We start from the raw sequence: 24,737 nt of genomic DNA on the forward strand, positions 1-24,737 counted from the left end.
ATTGGTTTAGTTGTTTTTTTTTTTTTTGCATCTCCATGTGGTCCTGTTCGGTATTGCAACTTGACGTGTCTAAAATGTTGCACTGTACACATACTATACACTGTATTCTGAAAAGGTTTTTCTGTAATGTTTTCTTTTTTTCATGGGTGCTTTGGTGTGTATAAATTTATGAATTATATGAACTCCTTATATCATTTGGTTATTTGTTGTCCTTTTGGAGTCTCCATGTATGCTTTTTTGGAAAGATATCTAAATTTACCTTGAAAAAATCTTACAGAAAACACAGTTTTGTTAGAATCAGATGGTTTACTTCGCTGGATATAGCAAATGATGAAAAAATGAACATGTTAAACAAGATAAATGGTGTATGCTTAATTTCACGATGAGTGTGCGAATAATCGCACAAAAGGTTGCAATTAATCACAATTAAATAAAAAAAAATCTATTTTTTAACAAAATATGCATAAAGATAAATTGAATAATCTTTGACTTTCTAAAAACACATTAGGAAAACCAAAGTTTATACTACTAAGAAGTATGTGGGAGTGTTAGAATTCATACATGCTGTGTTCATGCTCACTGAAAATGGGGAAATTTTCAACAATTAAACTAGAACTCCACTACATCCTTACTGGAATAAAAGTGTGGAGACAGCTTCGCTCAAAATATAGCTACATAACATTTAGACACAACAGATTCAACAATGAAAACACATCTAGCAATATGAGTAACTCCTACTTTACAACCTTCAAATGAAAATTATATCATCTTGAAAAAACAACAACATAAAACTGCCACAATGTGAAAAACAAAATTGCTACAGACTGATGCACAAAACATTATATTGTGTTGCAATGTGGCTACCTCAAAATTATGTAATATTGTGAATGAGGCTTGTTGTGTTGACATCACAGCAGAGGAAAACAGAAAATACCGATCAGCCCACAGATATAAAATTGGTCCCTACATCACCAGCCCTCATGGGCAGAACAGTCTGTCCTAAAAAGCCATCTTTCAGTCTGTTAGCAACCTTTCATGGACTGAAGCCTGGGAGACTTGCGGCCATGGTGAGTTCACTGTTTGGACAGGGGTTTGTGTGTTTATGTGTGTTTGTGCATGTGTGGCAGGGGAACCTTAAATTTGTAGTGTAACATCAACATTGAGGCACATTTAGCTGAGAGCATAAACAAACAGACACGGCACATACATACCAACAAACCCAGAGACGGAACTCCAAGAAAAAGTTGGTGCAGAACAAAATATTTTTGAAAAAGCATACTACCATATTACACTTATTCTGCAGTGTAGCATGTATACTGTGCACAATATGCAAAGAATAGATGGATGGCCTACCACAATTGCCAAAATGTGATGTATTCAACAGCGGATATGATATTCCATAATGCAACGCTCTTAAATTAACATAATTCACTCTAGAAATCAGAAGTCAAATTGAGTACATTGCATTGTGGGATACAGTACTGTCAGCACACTGCACATTTTGGGAATGTAATCAGAAAATCTGCATGAATGCTGCAGTTGGCCTAATGTAGCACCTTTCTGATCTTTGTGCTCCTGGAAACACAGTGAACTGTGCCACAGCAGCACTTACTCCTGGGTTCCTGCACTGCAGTCTTCTTTACCCAGAATGCACTTTTATTAAGCTGATCATGTGCCCATCCCCCATGTTAAGACAGAACTGTAGCCAACAGCAATACATGCACACATACTTCAGCACACATGTGCTAACGGGCATTTATCATTTGACCTTCCATTTTGAGATCTTTGTGGAAAGGCGAGACACAGTCAAAAAGGCTTAAAACACGAAGCCATTCACAAACTTTCACACTGACACACACACACACACACACGTCCACAAGCGCATGCTTCCCACGCCAGCGGTGACTCAGCCAGGCGAGAGGATGCTGCTCTGACCTGCTTTTAGCTTCTCCAGAGGCTGATGATGTTTGTGCCGCCCCCGTCTCAGGGCTCGCAGGAAGAGGGGATGATGGCTGCTCCTCTTCCTCCCTCTCTGCTGAAACTGCCATGGCAGAGGCGTCCTCCGTCTCCTCCTGCTGCCCTTTGGTGACTAACGAGAGACACAGAGGGAGAGATGCATCCATATTAATTAGAGCTGCACCAATACAGATATTTTGGCTAAAACTGCTAATTAACCCTTAAAGGGTTAGTTCAGCCAAAAATGAAATTTCTGTCATTAAGTACTCACCCTCATGTCGTCCCAAACCAGTAAGACCTTCATTAGTCTTCGGAACACAAATTAAGATATTTTTGAAATCCGAGAGTAAATCTGATCCATACATATGCAGCAACAACATTGTACCTTTTGCGGACCAGAAAGGTACTAAAGGTTCAACCTTAATATTATGAAGTGACAAGAATACTTTTTGTGCAAAAAAAAAAAAACCAACAATAACGACTTTATTCAATAAATTTGTCTGTCCCCTGTCATACTTCTATGATATTTTCGTTGCAGAGCTTCAGTTTTTATGTCTGAACGGCGGCTCAGTATTATATATTATATTATATATGCATGCGTGTGATGCTGATGCAGAAGCTGGCCAATACTGAGCCCGCAGATACACAGATACCCTCGGATTTCATCAAAAGTATCATAATTTGCCTTTATTCAGAGAGGACAGTAGAGAGCAGACAGGAAAGCATTGGGTGGAGAGAGGGGGGCAGGATCGGTAAAGGACCTCGAGACAGGAATCGAACTCGGGTCGTTGTCGCTCGCATTTGCGCCACATGTCAGCACACTAACCACTAGGCTATCGGTGCCGACAAAGTGTTAATAAGTTAATTTAAAAACAATTTGTAATTTAGATATTTTATTTGTCATTTATAATAAAATGTGGTTCATTATATGTACATTCGGGAAAATAACAAAATGCTGTTAAAAACAAACTTCACATCATTTATGTTACCAATCATGATTTCACTTGCACTTCGGTAAGTTCTCAAACACAAACAGCATCAAAGTACATGGATCGCTAATTGCGGTCCGATACTCTGTTCAAGGTCCTAGCAGGCAAGTTATTTCATTCAGCAGTCATCCTGTTGACTTTCTTGGGCAGAAAACCACTTCAAAAAAAAAAAAAAGAGATCAATTTAATAATAATAATAATAATAATAATTTGAAAGATGCATTTATGAGAGTTGCATATTAGATGTTTAAAAATGTAGTTAAACGTAATAAATAATAAAATTATGACAATTACATAAAAATAGATTAATGTAGTATTTTGTGACACCAAACTACCCTTTTAAATTGTTAGTTCACCCAAAAATGAAAATTCTGTCATTTATTACTTACCCTCATGCGGTTTCACACCCGTAAGACCTTCGTTAATCTTCAGCATCGGAGCATAAATGAATCAGTGTGTCGAATCATGATTCAGATCGCGTGTGAAACTGCCAACAGCTGAAATCACATGACTTTGGTGCACACTGATTCATCTGTGCTCTGATGTGTTTGAAATGTGTTTTGAAATCGGCCATCACTAAATAAGTTGTTATTTTGTTTTCTTGGCGCTCCAAAAATATTATACTACCACTATCACTTATAATATTTATTATATATATAATCATTATCACTTTATAATATTAATATTGAACCACTGTACTCCCATGAACCGATTTAAATATGTTTTTAGTACCTTTATGGATCTTGAGAGAGGAAGTGTCATTGCTCCCTATGGAGGCCTCATGGAGCTATCGGATTTCAACTAAAATATCTTAATTTGTGTTCTGAAGATTAATGAAGGTCTTAGGGGTGTGGAAAGGCATGAGGGTAAGTAATAAATGACAGAATTTTCATTTTTGGGTGAACTAACCCTTTAAACATTCATCAGTTTTAAATAGCCTATGTCTATTCATGTCCAGTGATTTTTTTAATATATTATTTTACTGTCTATTTATTTGTGAATTTGAAAAGTGATTAACTTATTTTTTATTTTTTATTTTTAATTAATAGATTTATTTACTATTTTTAAGTTGCCCTCTTATTCTTCCATAAATTACAGGCATACAAATACTACGGAAATATATTTGAATGGGGAAAGGCAGAAATCTCTAAAATACTTCTTTAGCTCAAATGACACCAAAACACTAATTTTTTAGGTTGGTCTGGCTCTTGCTAATGCGTTTTGGAATAAACAAACAGACAATGCATAGATCAAAAAGACGACTGGTCAATTCAATAAGTCAACGTGTTGCATTGTTCAAAAGGAATGTTGCAGAGACTCACACAGTGTCAAGCCTGAATGACCTCTGACTGTGTACCTTTGCCTCAAATTAATTTTCATCCATGAAAAGTTTATTTATTATGAACCATGCTAATTGTTTCCAGTAAACCAGCCTTTCAGTTCCAGGCCAATATCCTTCATTTTTAAAGATCCTGAATGACGTGTGAACAATGGCTGAATTTGTATAATGTCAACAGCAGCCTGCTAAGCAAAAGAGTAGAAAGACCCAGGGTCTTTGGTTTCCCTGTTCGAAAAACAAACAGGAGGTACCTTTATCCATTTTGATTTATGGGAAATATGCAGAGCACATGTGCCATGTGTTAATAAAAGAGAAATTGTGAAAACTGTTGTCTCAGAATGTACACAATGTGAACAATTAGATGTGTGAGTCACCTGTGACTAAGAGCGCAGAGTGAGCTGAGATCTAGTTGTGGTCTAAAATAGACCACATTCAAACCACAGCTGCAGTCAACCACCTCCTGTTGGATACTCATTTCATCCACTGCAGTCTAATCTTACAGAGCTTCAACGAAACTACAACAGACATGATTTGCAAAGAAAACTAGTTACTGCCTGGTGCTTGTTAATGCAACGTTAGCATTGATATAGCTCATAATTCGGTTGGGCATATTTATGGTTAAGGCTTTGTTAAAACTTTAGCAACTCATTCCATAATGTTTGTACCTGAGACATGAATTGATTTCTCAAATTGTGCGGGTTGTTGTGCGGGTCAAATTGTTGTTTCTGGCGGCCTGCTTTAATTTTAGTTTTAGTCTAGTCTTTGTGTCAAGCTGTCATTTTAGTTTTTATTAGTTTTAGTCACGTTCATACTCTTTTTAGTCTAGTCAAGTGCAGTCAACTAAAAGTCTGAGCATTTTAGTCTTATTTTAGTCAGAATCATCCATGACTATTTTCGTCTAGTTTTAGACAAATTTTATAATTTTTCATTTTTTGACATGGAATAACTCAGAAAGGCAATACAATCAGAGAAATTCTTTTTTTGTGATGCTCTCCCACATGTGAGCTGCATCTTTTTCAAATTTTGTGGTGATAAAGTGTTATTCATTTTTTCGCAGCTAGATGGCGCCCACGGGCGGTAAACTCCGGTTTGGAGGCACTTCTCAGCACTTGTGATCAACGCAATATATTATATTGATTTTGGATTCATTTTAATCGCAAGAATCTGCTTTATATAATGATGTGCATTTTCTATGATCTGTGCATTTTTCATTAAGTTATGAGCACGTGAAATCTACATATTTACCTACATATTGGTCCCTTTCTCTATGTCAAAGGAAGTGACCTGACGCAGCCCCTGAAGTGAGACACAGGAAACAGAAATATTGCAAAATAATAATAATAACACGACTAAACGAGACAAAATAATGTTTATAACATTTCATTAACCAGTTTTGGTTAATGAAAATTAAGAGACATTTTAACATAGTTTTTATTTTGTAAACCATATTTAGTCTCGTTTTTATTCGTCAACAATATCGCATTTTACATTTAATTGTAGTCATCGTCACATGACCAGCATTAACGTTGCGTCTCGTCTCGTTTTCGTCACGTGCTAAAGGTTCGTTGACGATATTTAGTCATAATTTTCATTGACGAAAGCAACACTAGTGGAGAGGTGTGCTATTACTTTTCAGTGCAATCAATCACCATGTGGCAAATGATAAAATGGGTGAACAATCCCCAGATACTGAATAGCAACTGGGGCTGGGCGATATATCGCATGCGATTGTCACGCGCATTTCGTCAGTAAAGCCGGTTCCCTGATTACCGCTAAATCGCCATCACCTGCTTTCAAATGTAACGCAATATCACGTTCATTATCGAAGGCGATTCATCTGCGATATGAACGCGATATTGCGTGGCTTATCAGTGAACTACGGTTCTGTCTATTAAATGCTGCTCCATTTGAAAGCAGGTGATGGTGATTTAGCGGTAGTCAGGAAACCGGCTTTACTGACGAAATGCGCGTGACAATCGCATGCGATATATCGCCCAGCCCTAATGGCAACATGCTAGAACACTTTAGCAGCTAAACTGCTACATGCTAAAACAAAACAAAAAACAAAACAAAAAACTACCTCAACATCTGAATCAATCTATGCTTCAAAACACTCAGAACACCCTAGACACAGTGGAAACATACCTTACAAACTGAACAGCAATGCTAAAACACTCCAGAAAACAGTGAGAATGTGCTAAAACACTCAGAACACCCTATAAACTGAATAGCAACATGCTACAACTCAGAACACCTTAGCAACTGAATAGCAACATGTTAAAAACACTACCTTACATTGGTATAGCAATAGACTACAAACAACATAACTGCAATGTGTTAAACAACAGTAAGAACACCTTAGCATCTCAATAGCAATATGCTACACATACTAGGATCACGCTAGTAATAGTAGGAACATGCTAAAAACACTCTGAACATCTTAGCAACTAAATAGCAACATGCTAACAAATGCTGCATTAGCATTCTGAACTGTAATAAGCTACACATACTCCTCCCCTACACATAGAACACCTTAGGAATGGTAAGTGCATGCTATGAAACACTCAGAACACCCCAGAAACTAAATAACAACAGGCTAAAAAACACCTTAGCAAATAAAACTGCAACACCCTGGCAACCTCTGCAACATTCTAGCACTGAGTCAGGGAGTTTTGCACAGGCAAACATCACTCACATTTTCTTTAGAAAATGTAAAAATGTAGTGGACTTAAGGAAAAAAATTAAAAGGCTGACAGAAGCAGCATTTAAAAAAAAAACCTTTAGTAGTTCTGGGTACTTGAAGGGTCTTTCATAATTATGGTGCCATTTACTTCAGTGGTGACCTTGACACAAAGGTTATTTCTGAGGTTCAGGAGGCTAAGCAGTTACTGACAGCACCTTTAATGATGCTAGCTCATATTATTGACTGTGAGGGAGTGTTCCAACCTCCAAGGTGAAAGTGACTTGACATTCAAAGGCAGCCTTAGCTCTCCTTCAGTGTCAAGACAATTCACCTGCTTATTATAGCTCCATGTAGGCTTCACAGAATGAATGAAGAAACTACTCTGGCAGTTTCTTCGACTTCCACTATGAATTTTCACCATGTTCACATTGGGAATTGTTGCCTATACAGCAAAAAAAAAACAAAAGAAAAACAGATTTGATCCTTACAGTGTTATTACGTTAAGTTTTAGATGAGTAAAAAGAGCACACACAAGTCTTTTCCTGTTTTTTTTTTTGTTTTGTTTTTTACATTGTAGCTTTAGTGATTTTTTCTATTCATCATATTCAATATTTTCACAAAAATATTGAGCGGCACAACTGTTTTCAACATTGATAATAATAAGAAATGTTTCTCTTGTAAGAGATATTTAAAAATCTTACCGAACTACCCCAAACCTTTGAACGGTACTGTAAATTTGGTACTTTATAAATTAATGGTTAGTTATATAAATTATTCATTTTACTGCAGTTAATAATTGCAATTTAATTTTAATTGTTTTTCATGTGGACATCTGTAAAACGTAAAAAATAAATTTGCATTGCACCTCAGTGATAAAATTCATGCATTTGGATGGCGATTTATTTATGGCGGAGAAGCAAGTTCAGTCACTGCCCACATGGTCAGTCACATGGTTGTCAGCTGTAAATAAAATGTCATATGCTTGGAATAAAATGAATAAATTCATATTTAATTTAATAATAGGAAAATAATATCCCATTTCTTATTTGATTATTTAAATATATTTAAAAATAGCAAAACAGACACGCTATAGTTTTCTGTCTTGCATTTTATCTCTCAAAATGAATATAATTTTTAAAATTTGGAAATTAGCAGAAATAGATTAATACAACCTCTTATTTAAATAAGGCAAACATAAAGCTGCTTTATGTATATTCTTAATGTATATAATTATACATAATACATATTTTAAATTGTATTGCATACCTGTTGCTATAATAATGACCCATTTCAAATGTTTACATGCTTTTCTTCTTTTTTTTTCTTTTTTTTCTTAAGAGCTCCAACTCGCTGAGGTGGAGCAGTGATGAAATATTGTTCTTGTAAATACTTTCCAGCATTTCAGTAACCTAATAAAAATGTAGATTTTTACCATGAAGTGAAAGAGTTACTGTACTGTGCTCAACAGTGGTGAAAAAGGATTTAAACCATGAATTTTGAATTGATCCCTTCTTGTAAACACAGAGATGTGGATTTGGACAGCAATTAAATTACCACAAAACCTTGGTGTTTGTCCAAAACAAAAAAAAATGGTAGAAAATCAGCCTTGGATTTTTAAGTGGCTTGTGGGAGAAAAACACCAACATTTTGTATTCGGACAGCAAAAAAATTCAATGAATAACCCCTGTAAATGCTGAAAATACCATACGAACCATCCAAATAGGGCTATTTTTTTTAAACATTGCCCGATTTAATATAGCCATCTACTTTTAACTACAAGTTAGCTTGTAGCTTAGCAAGCTGCAGTTTATCTTCCCCAACACTGGTTGTCTAGGCGTTGCTATGTGGTTGCCAATTAGTTTTTAGAGCATTACAGTTGCAAGGGTGTTCTGAGTGGTTTTAAGATGACAAATAATAGCACACTTCTCCAAAACCAGTGGTTTTCAATCCTGGTCCTGGGGACCCACCCCTCTGCACATGTCGTATGTCTCCCTAATTTACCAAACCTGATCATCAGCTCATTAGGTGAGAGCTCCATGAACTGAACTGAGAAAGTCAGATAAGAAAGTCATACAAAACCTGCATAGCGGTAGGTCCCCAGGACCAGGATTGAAAACCAGGATTGAAAACAATTCGAGGTATCATTCATGTCCACAGAAAAAAAATATTGCAGGACTAGTTTACATGACAATCTTAGAGTAAGGAGTGAGTAAGAATGAAAAACAATGATATTGATGCCTTATTCGCATTCAGAAAGCACCACTAATTTAAAAACGCCTCTAAAGTTAAATGATACAAACACAATCTCAACCAAAAAAAACAAGTCTTTAAGCTGCTTGTGAACCTGAATGCACATCATATCTTCAACAGAAGGCCGCCAGCCAGAAGCAGGCAAAAGGGCCGAGAAAATGAGGGGAAAATGCACAAGATGAGATTTTAAAAGGCTTTCAGTGGGCATTAGCTTCCACTGGCTGCTGCGAACCTCAATCACATGCTTTGAGAGGTGGTGGGGCGACTCCAGAGCAGAAAGGCTGTGGCTGGAGTCAAATCCTTTCAATTAGAGCTAGAGAGCGGAGCCATGTGGAGACGGGCAAAAATCTCATCAATCCTGCTCAAGGAGTGTGGACGGCCGAGCCTCTTGAAAGCTCCTCCTCGGCCGGCCAAGGTTTGAGTTAGATTGACTGCACAGCTGGGAAAGAAAATCAATTCAGGGCTCCACATTGTGATTTTGTTTATCATTGGAACTGCCTCAGAGGAGAGGCAGACTCGCTCTCTGACTCTTGAGGAAGGGGGATGTGACGGCTGAAAGAAAAGACTGACACAGGAAACCCAGAGCAGTGGGAAAAGAACTTTAAAGAGGGTATATGTGGGGGAGGAGTGAAGAAAAGAGAGGAAAGAGTGGGAGAGGAAACAAGAAGAAAAGGGTGAAAGTAAGAAAAGGAAAAGAGGGCTGCAGTTACCTGTCTCCTGTGTGCTTCCTGTTTCTGCTGTTTCCATTCCATCTGTGCTGTCTTCATCCTCCACCAGAGCTTTTCCTCGCCCCCGATTCCTGAGAAAGAGATAATTATTACAACGCTTGATTCAGGGAAGACTCTTTGATCATGAATAGAGCGCAACGTTCGTTCCGGAAGTAAAAACTGATTCATTATCTCCATAAGGAAATTGAGTTTCAATGACAATTTACAAATCTCAAAGAGACCTACTGAGGTTCTTATTTGATGGTATATGCTTTTGTTGAAGCAATCTGTTTGCATTATTTCAAATTACTTACACTGTAATAGTTTCATATTTATTTTTTCATTTTTAATTTATGTCATTCACAATTCTTTGTGGTATTGTAGTTCTTTCCCTCACTCAAGCCTAATAACTTTTTGTCCGATTTTCAAATACTTTTTTGCCTTTTTTATTGGCTTGGATCAATGCTGTTTAAATAAGTTTTTTTTAATCCATATGGGGAAAAAAAACACTGCCTGAACCAACACAGCTGAAAAAGTGGACAGACACTAATGCATTATATTAGTTAAATACAGAACCAGTTGACTCTGGTTCTCAACCGAGTGTTTGTTTGTAGCCCTGGGCAAGGGTGGGATAGCCATGTGAAAACTGTGTGTTTGTATGTGGGCACATTTGTTTACATGCACTGAAGGGGAAGTAACGGGTGCAAGACCTCTCATTAAAGCTTCCGCTCAATGGAGGAGCATCATGAAGATGACATTTCCTCATTTACTCAGAAGCCCTGAGGGTGGATACACAACCCTGCTCTGGTGTCACCACTCAAACCTAGATTACACACTGAACTGGGTTTCATCTTCTTGGTGACTCATTCGCACAAGCAGTGTCCAGTCATATCAGGTTTTGATTACTGCACTGTGCAAATGCGGTTAGTGTGATGAGTAATTTGACATTAATTAGCCTTTTTCCTCTAATTAAAAAGCCCAAACAATTATCAATTATATATTATATATATATATATATATATATATATATATATATATATATATATATATATATATATATATATATATATATATATATATATATATATCAGGGTTCCTACACATTTTCCATTTAAAAATTCCATACTTTTCCATACTCAAATTTCCAGACCTCCTTCCAAACGATTTCTGCCATTGGTGAGCCTCGGTCTCCCTTTCTATGTTTTTTGGCGCACCAAAAATATTCTCGCCGCTTTATAATATTAATATTGAACCACTGTACTCACATGAACTGATTAATGGATCTTGAGAGAGGAAATGTCACTGCTTCATGTTTGTAGTCCGGGTCCTACAGTCTTTTAGTGATTTTTAAATTAGTGTTTGATTGTTGAAATAAAGTTTTGTATTTAGTATTCATGTCTAGGCCCTTCTCTTCTTAAAAACCACGTACCTGTGTAACTTTTGTTGGGGATAAAATCTACAAGTACTAATATATTCCGTTTAACAAGTTGGCATGACTTAGTTTGTTTCCCTTTCCGGCCATACCACTCGCTACATAGGCATGAATATTTAATTTGTCTATTAATTCGATACATTTCCTTTATAGAGATCCTTCTGTGATTTATACATCTGCTCTGTTCTCGACATTATATGTATCATATATCATATATACATATAATATATGAAACATTATAGGTTTCATATATTATATGTATCAAAGTATTTTTATAGAGTAGCCTACGAGTATGAGTAGCACAAGCAGTTTCCGTAATATTTTAGAAATTCGTAACTCTATAAACATATTTGCAAAGTGAAGAGAGGTGAAAAAGGTGACATGTTAGATAGATAGTTGATAGTAGTAGGGGGTCTGGGGGCATCCTCCCCCAGGAGAAGATTTTTGTGATTTTAACATGTAAAGGAAGCATTCTGGTGCACTCTGAAAAGAAAATAAATGGAAAAAACAACATTTGCTTCAAGTAAAAAATAAAAAATAAAACATTTTGGCACCGGGGCTGAGCATTGACAAATTTCACAATCGAATGCGATTTTGATTCAGAAGCTTGCGATTTGATTTTGATTTGATTACCTTTGATTCAGTATTGATTAATTTGGGCCTATCAGGTACAGTACATGGCAAATTTCCTCAAAGAAAAAAATCTCTCAACTAATGCTGTAAACAATACAGGGAACCACAGCTGGTACGTCATTATAATATTAGGTTAAATTGATCGTAAGTTACTTACATATAGGCTAACTTACACATAAGGAAGTTTTTATTATAACGTTATAATAAAAGTGACAATTATTTTTCTACTCTTTTTATGTAGGCCTAAACATTTAAATGGTGACTGTCATAAAACAGATTTATGTATTCAATATAGAAGCACATGTTAAGTACAAATACAATGAATATGTAATAGCCTATAGAGCATATATTTAGCAAAATGCTCCTCTCAAAGTTCATTTTTGTAGCTAAATGATGAGTTATTGGACATTGTAAGGCTTTTCTGAGGTAGGCTAAATGTGACATTTTTACAAGCTGTTTTATTGACGCCTTTCTGCGGTTGAAACGCTGATTAATCGATTGCATGTGACATGACAGATTTTGGTAAGTTGTACTGTATCTTTCAACATACCTTCAGATGTTCAATCATTTTGTGTTGTAACTAGTAAAGCCAAAGAGATGGCTGGTTCACGAGCGCTACAGCGATCTGTCACGCCACAGAGCACAGACACAGATCGTGACTTTCTATGGAAAAATAGTAACCCCATTTGCAATTCTTATGAGAATCTTGTGTCACACAGTCACTCACCCCGAAAAAATAACTCTTCGGATGTAAACGATTCACATAAATTATGTATTTTGATTCAAAACTGCTAATTTCGCCACAAAGTGACTAGTTTGCAGGTATAATAAATTAGAAAACTGAATAGAGGCAATAGTCTGGAAACACAAATATTTTTCAATACTCTGATTTCTTTTTTCCATACTTTTCCAGACCTGGAAAAAACTCAAATCAAATTCCATACTTTTCCATACTTTTCCAAACCGCGTAGGAACCCTGATATATATATATATATATATATATATATACATACACAGTATCTCAAAAAAGTGAGTACACCCCTCACATTTCAGTAACTATTTTAGTATATCTTCTCAAGTGACAATACTATAGAAATGAAACATGTAAATATTTTAGAGTAGCCAAAGTGTGCTGCTTGTATAGCAGTATAGATTTACTGTACTTTGAAAATAACTTCACATACAGCCATTATTGTCTAAATAGCTGGCAACAAACGTGAGTACACCCTATGTGATAACAGCTCTACATCTTTTAAAGGTGACCTAGAATCAAAATGTGAATTTACCTCGGCATAGTTAAATAACAAGAGTTCAGTACATGGAAAAGACATACATTGAGTTTCAAACCCCATTGCTTCCTCCTCCTTATGTAAATCTCATTTGTTTAAAAGACTTCCGGAAAACACACAGATTTCAACATAACACTGACTGTTACGTAACAGTCGGGATAATTAATATGTATGACCCCAAAATTTGCATATATGCCAGCCCATGTTCAAGGCATTAGACAAGGAAAGGCAGTATTAACGTCTGGATCTGTGCACAGGCAAGGTAAGCAAGCAAGAACAACAGCGAAAAATGGCAGATGGAGCAATAATAACTGACATGATCCATGATAGCATGATATTTTTAGTGATATTTGTAAATTGTCTTTCTAAATGTTTCATTAGCATGTTGCTAATGTACTGTTAAATGTGGTTAAAGTTACCATCGTTTCTTACTGTATTCACGGAGACAAGAGCCATCGCTATTTTCATTTTTAAAAACTTGCAGTCTGTATAAGTCATAAACACAACTTCATTCTTTATAAATCTCTCCAACAGTGTAGCATTAGCCGTTAGCCACAGAGCACAGCCTCAAACTCATACAGAATCAAACGTAAACATCAAAATAAATACTTTACTCACATAATTCGAAGCATGCATACAGCATACATGACGAACATCTTGTAAAGATCCATTTGAGGGTTATATTAGCTGTGTGAACTTAGTAAATGCACTGTAATATAGTCGAGAGCTTGTGTGGCAGGGAGCAGGCGAATTAAAGGGGCGGCGCACTGCCAAAATCATTGTATAGTTAATGATGCCCCAAAATAGGCAGTTAAAAAAATTCATTTAAAAAAATCTATGGGGTATTTTGAGCTGAAACTCCACAGACACATTCAGGAGACACCTTAGACTTATATTACATCTTGTGAAAAAGTATTCTTAGACATCTTTAACCATGCAACACCACATGTCCTATTCATCATGTTCATGTTTTTGTCTTTCTGACAATACAAATCTGTGTATCTTGTATTAGAGCAGTTAAAATTTGGTGCTTTGAGTACAATTCTCTCATACTGATCACAGAATGTTCAACATGGCACCTCATGGCAAAGAACTGTAAAGATATGAGAATTAGAATTCTTGCTCTCCACAAAGTTGGCCTAGGCTATAAGAAGATCCCTGAAACTGAGTTACAGTACAGTGGCCAGGGTCATACAAAAGTTTTCCAAGACGGGTTCCACTCGAAACAGACCTTGCAAGCGTCGATCAAAGTAGTCCTCGTGCTGTGCGTCAGGTGCAGAAGCTGGCTTCAAAAAACAGATGCATGAGTGCTGCCAGCATTGCTTTAGAGGTTGCAGAAGCGGAAGGTCAGCTTGTCAGTGCTCAGACCATACGCTGCACACTGCAACAAGTCAGTCTGCATGGCAGAAAGAAGTCTGAAGCTTGCTTACAAGAAAGCCCGCAAACAGTTTGCTGAAGACAACCTGTCCAAGAGCATAAATTACTGGAACCATGTCCTGTGGTCTGATGAGACTAAGATAAACCTGTTTGGCTCAGATGGTGTCCAGCATGTGTGGCGACGCCCCGGTGAGAAGTACCAAGAAAATTGTGTCTTGCCTACAGTCAAGCATGGTGGTGGTAGCGTCATAGTCTGAGGCTGCATGAGTGCTGCTGGGACTGGGGAACTGCACTTCATTGAGTGAAACATGGATTACAACATGTACTGTGACGTTCTGAAGCAGAAAATGATGCCATTCCTTCAGAACCTGGGCCAAATGGCAGTTTTACAACATGATAACAACCCCAAACACACCGCCAAGATGACAACTGCCTTGATGAGGAAGCTGAAGGTGAAGGAGTGGCCAAGTATGTCTCCAGACCTGAACTCTATTGAGCACCTGTGGGGCATCCTCAAGCGGAAGGTGGAGAAGCGCCATGTGTCTAACATCCAGCAGCTCCGTGATGTCATTATGGAGGAGTGGAAGAGGATCCCAGCAATAACATGTGCAGCTCTGGTGAACTCTATGCCCAGGAGGATTAAGGCAATGCTAGATAACAATGGTGCTCACACAAAATATTGACACTTTGGACACAGTTACCCTTTTTCCACCAAAGCAGTTTGAGTGCTGATTCGGAGCCAGAGCCTAGTTTCAAATCAGTTCTTTGTCTTTCGACACACAAAGCACCAGCTCCGAACCAGGAAAAGTGGTTCGTAAGTAGCACCAAAACATTGCTGGGCTAGAAGTAAGAACCGCTTGCGTCAGGGGCTGGAGGCGGGGTTACCGTGACCAACAAGAAACTTGTGACCAGTGCCGCGGATCCGCGGGAGCTTTTGTAGAGCATATGACTCCTTATGCTTTTGGATCGTTCTCACAGTGCTTTGATGTCATGCGCCGATCGCTCTGCGGGAAGCCGATGCATCTCGTAGAAGCTTGGTGTGTTTGTGTTTGGCGCTGCAGCACGAGCTTTGCTGTGAGATATGAGACATATACAGTGAAGGAACACCTGGCTCTGTGCTTGCTCTCTAGCAACCAACTCCGAACTGGCACTAGCACTAGCTCTGAACTAGCACCCGGTTCGTGCTGGTGGAAAGGGGGTAAGTTTTGACACGTTCACTTAGGATGTACTCACTTTTGTTGCCAGTTATTTAGACAATAATGGCTGTATGTTGAGTTATTTTTAGAGGACAGCAAATTTACAGTGTTATATAAGCTGCACATTGACTTCTCTAAAGAATGTACAATTTTCATTTCTATAGTATTGTCACTTGAGAAGATATACTAAAGTGGTTGCTGAAATGGGAGGAGTGTACTCACTTTTGTCAGTACACACACACACACATATATATATATATATATATATTTTTTTTTTTTACTTTTTAGATAACTGGTATCAATCTCTGGTATCAATAAATAGTTTACCAGGTCTTCTTAAGTAAATGGAAAACCTACTTAAAAATGTTGTCCAACATTATTAAGCAAGTCACAGTACTCATGCAATATGGGGAAGAAGAAAGATCTTTCTGAAGATGGAAATCATGAAATGGTGCAATGTCTTGCAAAAGGCATAAAAACAACTAATATTTTGCAAAAAACATAATATAGATTGTAAAAATGCCCAGAAATTTGTGAGTGATTTGGAGCACACAAGAACTCGGTCATATAAAGGCTTATTAAGGGAAGTTTCTGTCCAACAAATTGATATTATTAAAAGGGCAGCAATAAAAAAAAGCCATTGTTGAGCAGCAAACAGGAATTTGAAGCTGCTGGCATCTCTGGAGTCTCAAGAACCTCTCCATCCAGGCTGGCAGTTGTGCATAAAGTTGCCTTTCAGCCACCCCTAACCAAAGCTCACAAATGGCGCTTTTCCACTGCATAGTACGGTTCGATACGTCTCAATACAGCTCACTTTTCGGAGCTTTTCCATTGCATGGGACGGGTATGGAACGGTGCGACTCGCTTAAATAGTACCACCTCGGTTGAGGTTCCAAGCGTGCCATACCGATACTAAATGTAATGTGTTGGTAGACGAGCAGTGGATCCACGGCAGTAGAGGCGGCGCAACTATACAATCAGTATATAATCCCACCCACTTTGAAGCGGTACTAACTGCAATGGAAAAGCAAACCGAAAGTAAAGCGAGTCAAGCCGAATAGTACCACACAGTGGAAAATCACCAAAAGAGAAAATTTACAAATAAAATCTTATAAATTTGCAAGTACAATACCTTTGTAAAAGTTGGGGTCAGTAATATATATATATATATATATATATATATATATATATATATATATATATATATATATTTTTTTTTTTTTTTTTTTTTTTTTTTTTTAATGTTTTGGAAAAAAGTTACTTATTCACAACAAGGCTGAATTTATTTTATATGTTGATTTGGTGCTCAATAAACATTTTCTTAGGACCATTCACACAGAACGTGTTTTTGCAGTTAAAATACTAGATGGTGGTCATTGGAGAATAAAACAAATAATATCCCACACCCCCCTTTTTTTTTTAACTGTGCCATGCATGAGACACTGCAAAAGACACAGACAGATCACATGTTTTTCATAGGATAAACAACTAAAAAGTAGCAGAGTGGAATGGAAAAACACATTCTGTATACGTCCCCTTAATCAAACTACTTCACCAGCTGCATTTTGCTGATAAACCGCATAGGCCCACAATTTAAAACACAAAGATTATTATTTATCGAGGTTTGATTGACCGAGGATCTGTCTGGAACTGGGGATATTACGAGACCTTAAGCACAACTAATCCTGGCACTATTTTTAAGGTCTTCTATGTTGTGTCTTTTGAAAAGCTCATTGTTCCCTATTGTGTGATGTCATTGCTGTGGTCGGCTGTAAAAACCACAGTTTGTTTTCAGAAAGAGAAGACCAATGCAAATCTCATTACCTTTATTGAAGCCAATAAAGTATTCTCTTTTTTACCTCACCCTTTCAATGGATTCGGTGTCAAAGAAGTGCATGACAGGCTGCCAGTCACTTGAGTCTGCCCTCAGAAAGAGCCCAGCCTGAAGCTGTTGCCATGGTGCTACGTGACGCTCCAGTCTTTCAGAACACGCAGTACTCAGAGGACAGTATCTGATGTACAGTATGAACTCCTGGGCAAAGAAAATGGGCCAATGCCAAAATGCTTAAAAAATAAGCTTTTAATTGTCTTAACCACAAATTATTGGTCAGGAAATTAGCAAAATTTAAGAAAATGCACTACTTAAAATGCCATTGCGGTCTCAGAAAAACATCCGAGACAGAGATTAAGTTTTTGTCAGTATATTTGAAGTTGTGTGTAGAGTGATGAATCACAATGAAACACGAGTTGCATGGTGATGCTCCAGAGCGGTGTCTTTGAAAATCTGGTGAGAAATACAATAATAAATGCATCTCTACCACAGTGAAGCATGGAAGAAGAGGAAGTCATTGTATTGGGAGCCTTTTTAGCTGCTGGTATTGCTGAGCTACTTCACTGTGAAAAGTCATTTAATGCTTTGGAGTACAGGAGAATATTGCAGAATGTCTTGCTTCCCACAAATGAAAAGCTGTTATCTAAAGAAGAGTGATCAGATGTTACTTTTCAACAAGACAATGCTCCTGCCCAAATTGCAAAGACAACCAAGAAGTGGCTTGAGAACAAAGTCCACCAGGCTCATGTTTTGGCCTGGTCAGAGTCCAGATTTGAACCCTATAGTGCATATTTGGTCTCAAATTAAACACACTGGGAGACATTTGTCAACTACTCATGAACAGTTTGAAGCCACTGACTCTTCTTTCTATAAAAAGCTGTCTGCAAGTTGGGGAAGGTTACTAAAATGGTTAAGACCATTAAAAGACCACTAAACATTTTGCCAATTTTTTATTTATTTATTTTATTTTTTTTGCCCAGGAGTTTATACTAACATTGAGACCTCATGTGCTTATCTCATGCAATCTAAAGGAAGAGACCTTATGTAACCAGCAGTTCCACATTAAATTACTGGCCAATTCGTACTTCATTGCTGGTATGATTTCATCAGTAAGTTTTCATACAATCTGCTTATGCCACACTGAAGTTTATGTTTAGGGGTGCTTACTTTTCACACTTACTTTTTTCTAAAAAAAATTATACATTTACGTACATATCACATCATACGAAATTGCCACCTTGTGAAAAGATTTTCATTTTTCTAACACCATTATTGTTAATAAATATTTTTTTCTTATTTTGCCAGTGGACTTGGTTCTACCTTTATAATGACTCTGAAGATATAAGCCTTATATTCTTTGTAGCGTTTGTTACCAACATTTCATTCTTTTTCAATTGTGTAATAAATTTACACTAATGTTTGCAACGATGATGGTGTGTGTGTGTGTGTGTAGATGGATATTATTTTACTTCAAAATCACATGAAAAATATTATAAATTACATTTGACATAAAATTACTGCATTACAAATTTGAGACTCAAAAAAGAAATCACCATTGACAATGAGAAATACAAAAAAACTCAAAAGTAAAATGCTTTCTCTAAATGTAAAATATTATTTATTTTATATCGAGGTGGAATATGAGCTAGGCGTGTTTACATGAGATTTCTCTAAATACATTATAAATAAGGTATATACACAAGTAAAACAACCAGTCATTAAGATGAATATTGTCTTTCAAATGTACACTTTCCAGTGCAGATATTAGACAATGTTAAGTATAAAAAACAGCACCACAAAATTTGCTGTAGATTAATAGGGAGAAAAATCAGGCATTTAATCCATAATCTAGTTATTCAAAGAACTCACAATAATTATTTATGGTCATATTTCACCTCATTAAAAAAAAAACACGTCATGTGTGCACAGAACAACTTGACAGCTGCATGAACAACAAGATGTATAATAACAAAAAGCCACGAAAAGAATGCCATTTCTAACATTATGGCTATGAGTAATTTGTGATAAATAGTTCCATGGTTAATTTAGTTATATGTGTCATTCCAGCACTGAGGGTTCTCTAGACACAAACAAAGATGTAAACTTTAACCAGTTATTGGCTTTAATGCATTGTCCCACAAAAAAAAAAGAAAAAAAAAAAGAGAACACTATAGTTCAAACTGTGTGAAATTAGTTTGACACTTCCTTTTGGTCATGTTACTTAATTTGCTGAAGTCATGGGCTTGTAGAGCTCTGGTGTTATTTAAAATTTTGTATGACGCTGTCATTTCAACCTCAGAATACTTTTTCTGTTTCCTATAGCCCTGCATCAATGGATGTAAAAATTTATTAAGGACATTTTTCTTAACCAAATGACATGAGACTTTACATCATGGTTTCTAAAGGCCTGTTCACACCAACATGAAGGCTCTTGGTAAATGACCAAAATCACACATCCTACTGGTTGGCCAGTTTTCTTCGCAATGTGATGGGGAAAAAAAATTAGGTTTGACGTCTTGCAAATGTTTGTGTTGGTCTGAACAGACGCATTCAATCCAATTAGAATGTTTAACCATTGAAACAGTTATGACCTGTTCACACTACGTGCAAAAATTTGGTACTGTTTGTCAGTCATCCCTCAATTCAATATTCACTTATTCTGAATTCACACAAATTCCAATCCTATAACAATAATCATTTTCCCCAACAGCGACACTAACAAAACAGACCTGAGACCCATTCTGGGTCACAATCCACCAGTTGACAACCAACTAACAAGCATGCATCCATCTACAGCCAAACATCCATTTGCGTTTCTACACATCCGCCCCACAAATGCGCAGTGAAGATCCATGGCTGTCAGATTCCCGCGGGGGCTCTTCTTGTCTGATCTATGCATCACTTCATCAGGGTGATAATTGTTAGGCATTCAAATTAAAGTCTCACAGTTTGAAGACGGAGGAGGTACAGCAAGCAGAGTTGAAAGGGAAGCCAGCCCCTCTCTAGGGCTGGTGTAAGGAGGGAGTGTGAGGGATGGATGGGTAATTACCAGTGCCACTGGAGAGAGAAATCGCAGTCTGTCCCATGCCAAAAATGACTCCTCCCTGCAAATGACTTCCTATACCAGACAGTTAACAAGGCTGAACGCTGACAAACGGGAGGGATTTCACCCCAGAGGTTAGAGACACATGCAGCAAAACCTTCAGAACCATAGGCCACATGTCCGGGTTTAAGGAGCTAGTCGAAACTATCAGCTGAAATTATATATCCAATATGATTTACATATATTCAATGATGATAATATCTGGAGAAAATATATATTTAAAGATTTCATCATCAATAATTTTATTTACAATAAAAAACAAATATATATTTGTATATGACATGCCAAAATTCTATATAAATATTTACTTACAATTAAATAAAAAAATAAATAAATACAATTTAGTGATGGTAATCAATAAAAAAAAAATAATAATAATCCAATTAATCACACCTAGCATTAAAGTTTTTAACATATTTTTATTTTGTAATAATTTCACATTTAATCTCCAAATTAATGTAGAAAAAACATAAAGACAGTATCTTTTTAAATATTTGTTTAATAGCATATTTTTATGGATGAAGGCCAGTATCACCGATACCAATACTACTGATGTCTCAACGAAATTGTTTTTTCCCCCTCAATTTTATCCATTAATTATAGCCATTCAACAATTTTAACATTTATTAGGATATTAAATGAACTATTTTCATATAAACCCATTTTAATAAATGTGAAATTGAATAGTCAAACTCTTAAAGGGTGTACTTACACTAGGCGCTCTGAACCGTGCCCGAGTGTGTTTGACCCACAAAGCCCGGTTCGTTTGACAAGTGTGATCGCTCCATTCCGTGCCCGGTTCGTTTAGCCGGCCCTGGCCCACTTAGAAAGAGGTGGGCCAGAGTGCGATTCGGTTGGGCTCGAGCGCGATTCGCATGCAGTGTGAGCGCTAACCGTGCCTGAGCACGGAACAGTTACTACTTTTGTGTGCGCTACTGTCATCAGTATAACGGCAAACATCTTTATTACTATTTTGATAGTACACTTATCAATTCATGTAATTAATTGGAGTGTATTTGGGTTTACAACGGGTCTCACCTTATTGATGAACATGGATTGTAGTTTGTGAGTAAAGCTGCAAATTCCTCCATTAACGTCAGCTGCCTTCGTAATAATCCTCTGATACGTTCTTTTGGAAATCGTATATGACGTAGGCGTGCTCCAGCCGGGAACGTTAAGGGCAATGTTAATGCGGGCCAGAGGGGGAGGGGGGACAATCGCGCTCAGGCTCGGTTCAAGGCAACTGTGCCTATAGTGTGAGTGCACCTTAAAGTCTTGACTAAATTATTAATAGAATATTGATGAATCCCTTTTAAAGCGAAGTTATTCAGTGATTTTCTCTTTTTCTTTGAATTTGATCAACATTAATGACACATCAGAGCAGCAGGTTTATTAGGCTGCTGTTACTTTAAGACCTGACACACATGACATGTATCTGCATGCATGCTTTAACTAATCTGATACTGTGCTTTCAAGGATACTCGCAAAAACAGGCATTTTGGCATAATTGTGCGTTTTGTCCGTTCAAACGCTGTCTGAAGCGGCTTTCTGTGCGCACAAGTCATGTGTCACACAGACAGGAGATTAACAGACACCATGGCAGTACCACACATTGAGCTTGTGTCTTGTGGCACTTTTGTGTCTTGTCACTCGTTAATGGTTTAAAAACATTTGCATGAATAAGAGCGCAATCATATAATGTAACGGCAGCCAAAGGATGACAGAAATAAATGGATACTGTGTTAAACGCGTTAAATATTTTTAACACGTTAAACTGAAAAAATTAATTAGCTTTGCGAATATCTTGCCAGTAAGGCATTTCTTTATTTGAAACTGCAACTGATACATGGTTTAATCGAATTGTAGGAATAATATTTTTATGCTGCACATAGGCTATATGGAATATTACTTGCATTAAGCCACCAAAATGAAAGACCTCCAAAATCACAACGTATTTATGTTTTTGTTGCTCTGGCTCATCTCATATATATATGAGCAACAAATGAGCATATAAGCAACAAAAGTATCTGTAACAAGATGATAATCAAGCTAAATAATCCCATTATCATGGAAAACAGTAGGTTTTAACAAAAATGCAAAATACGAACCATTTATTGTCTGTAAATATGGCCAATCATTTGCATGTGCAAATATTAGTAACTAAGTGTACACATTAGTCTGCGCTCAATGTGTCTTCAAAATGTCACTTGTTAGGGCACAAAGATGTTTGTAACCTGAGCACCAAAGTAGCCAGTAGCATGTCTCTTGTGATTTCAAGAGGAAATCATTTAGTACACACATTACACAAACATGCAAATTTAGCATACCCTTGTGACACACAATGAAGCTAATACTATTCTGACAGGTCATTAATCAGTCATACTTAATACACTTTAGGATAGTTTGGTTTGGTATGTGTACCTTCAGAGTAAATCTCCTTCAGCTATTCAAATCGTTTGGATGGAGGCACCATAGAAATGATCTGTGTTAACGCCCAACCCCAAGATGACTTAGTAGGCCTCTGTAGTAGACAGAGAATTAAATATGCATCACGATTCCCAGACAGCCAAACATCATCTCCGTCTGGATGAAGGAACATGAAAATGGTCCTACTTATGAATGGTCTTTATTCACAAATAATAATACTTCGGTACTTCCATAAGTGAAACATCAAATTCAACAAGAAAAAAAATTAATGAAGAATGTGACATCATGACAATACTGATGGTTGATGCGTCAAAATGTAGGTACAACTTTAAAAACTAGACCTAAAATCAGACTGACAGTTGTGATGTCATCTAGTATCCACTTGCAATTGCCAGTCATGTGTCACTACCTAATGCTGACGTAGTTTGCTTTAAAATCCTGTATTGGCTCTGCAAAGAATCAAATGTCATAGGTAAAATAAAAAATCATTCTGCAACACGTTTAAAATGAAGTATATTTGTGTAAATATACATACACATTGGTATTGGTCTATGCATTTGCAAAAAGAAAAGAAGAGAACAGAAAATGCATGGTCCATTTAGGCGTGCTTGGCACCCAACCCCCAAGCCCAGAGACATATAACTTATCCCCATGATCCCACCATAGAAAGAGAGAGAGAGAGAGAGAGAGAGAGAGAAACTGTTTTCGAAAGTAGAGCCAACAGACAATTACAGTATAATATCTGGAGTGGAGTTTTATGGAATGGATTTCAAAGACTGGATGCTGTGAAGCAAACAGATCCAAAGGTTCCCTTCAAAAATATGGGACCAAATTCAATTAAGTCCTTAGAGATGTATAGGCTAAAGTAAACAACAAAGGAGAATGAAAAACAATAAACTGAAGAATTCCTTTTCTAGTGGTGTTTGCCAAGGCAAACCTCACTATTTCTATTACTAAGAATTAAGGATTTGAACAAACCTAAAACACTAAATATAAAATTTGTTGTGCATTGTTTGTGGTACAGACATGGATAATACCTCAAATAATGTGGTTCAGACTTCTTGGCGGATGATAAGATGGGTGAAAAACCCCATAGACTTAAATCGAATGTGGAATTTCATTCTTTGGGGTTGGATCTGTTGTCTTGGGATAGCAAGCAACCACCCTGGCAACTGCAAAGCAACAGCCTAGTATTACGTTAGCAACCACATAGCAACCATCCACAATACCCTAGCATCATGGTGGCAGCTTTTCCACAGGTATGAATTAAGGGGCGGGTGGTATGACTGAAATCTTATTTTATGGCAATGTAATTTCATATAAGTTAAAGTATATATCACTCTTCACTGATTTTTGTTGGAATTTTAACTTGATAATTAATGTATTACATAATTTATACAAAGTGTTCCATTTAATTAAATATTTCACAAAGCATGAAGGCTATCTTTTTGAGTTTAAGGCTGCATTAAGACTGCAAGTCTTGATGCCCAATTCTGATTTGTTGACTATATCTGATATCTTTTGA

General features: G+C 36.9%; 1 protein-coding gene across 2 annotated transcripts in view; it reads right to left on the minus strand.

Moving 5' to 3' along the window:
- kmt2cb (lysine (K)-specific methyltransferase 2Cb) overlaps nucleotides 1–24,737 on the minus strand; it is a 124,769-nt gene that overhangs the window by 91,169 nt on the left and 8,863 nt on the right. For both annotated transcript variants that reach the window (XM_067363962.1, XM_067363961.1), the window contains exons 3-4: nucleotides 9,928–10,016; nucleotides 1,936–2,089 (exon numbers count right to left, since the gene is read on the minus strand). In XM_067363962.1, the coding sequence (XP_067220063.1) occupies nucleotides 1,936–2,089; nucleotides 9,928–10,016 (243 nt within the window). The remainder of the gene's footprint in view (nucleotides 1–1,935; nucleotides 2,090–9,927; nucleotides 10,017–24,737) is intronic.

The sequence above is a fragment of the Chanodichthys erythropterus genome, chromosome 16 (genome assembly GCF_024489055.1).
Source record: "Chanodichthys erythropterus isolate Z2021 chromosome 16, ASM2448905v1, whole genome shotgun sequence".
NCBI lineage: Eukaryota > Metazoa > Chordata > Actinopteri > Cypriniformes > Xenocyprididae > Chanodichthys > Chanodichthys erythropterus.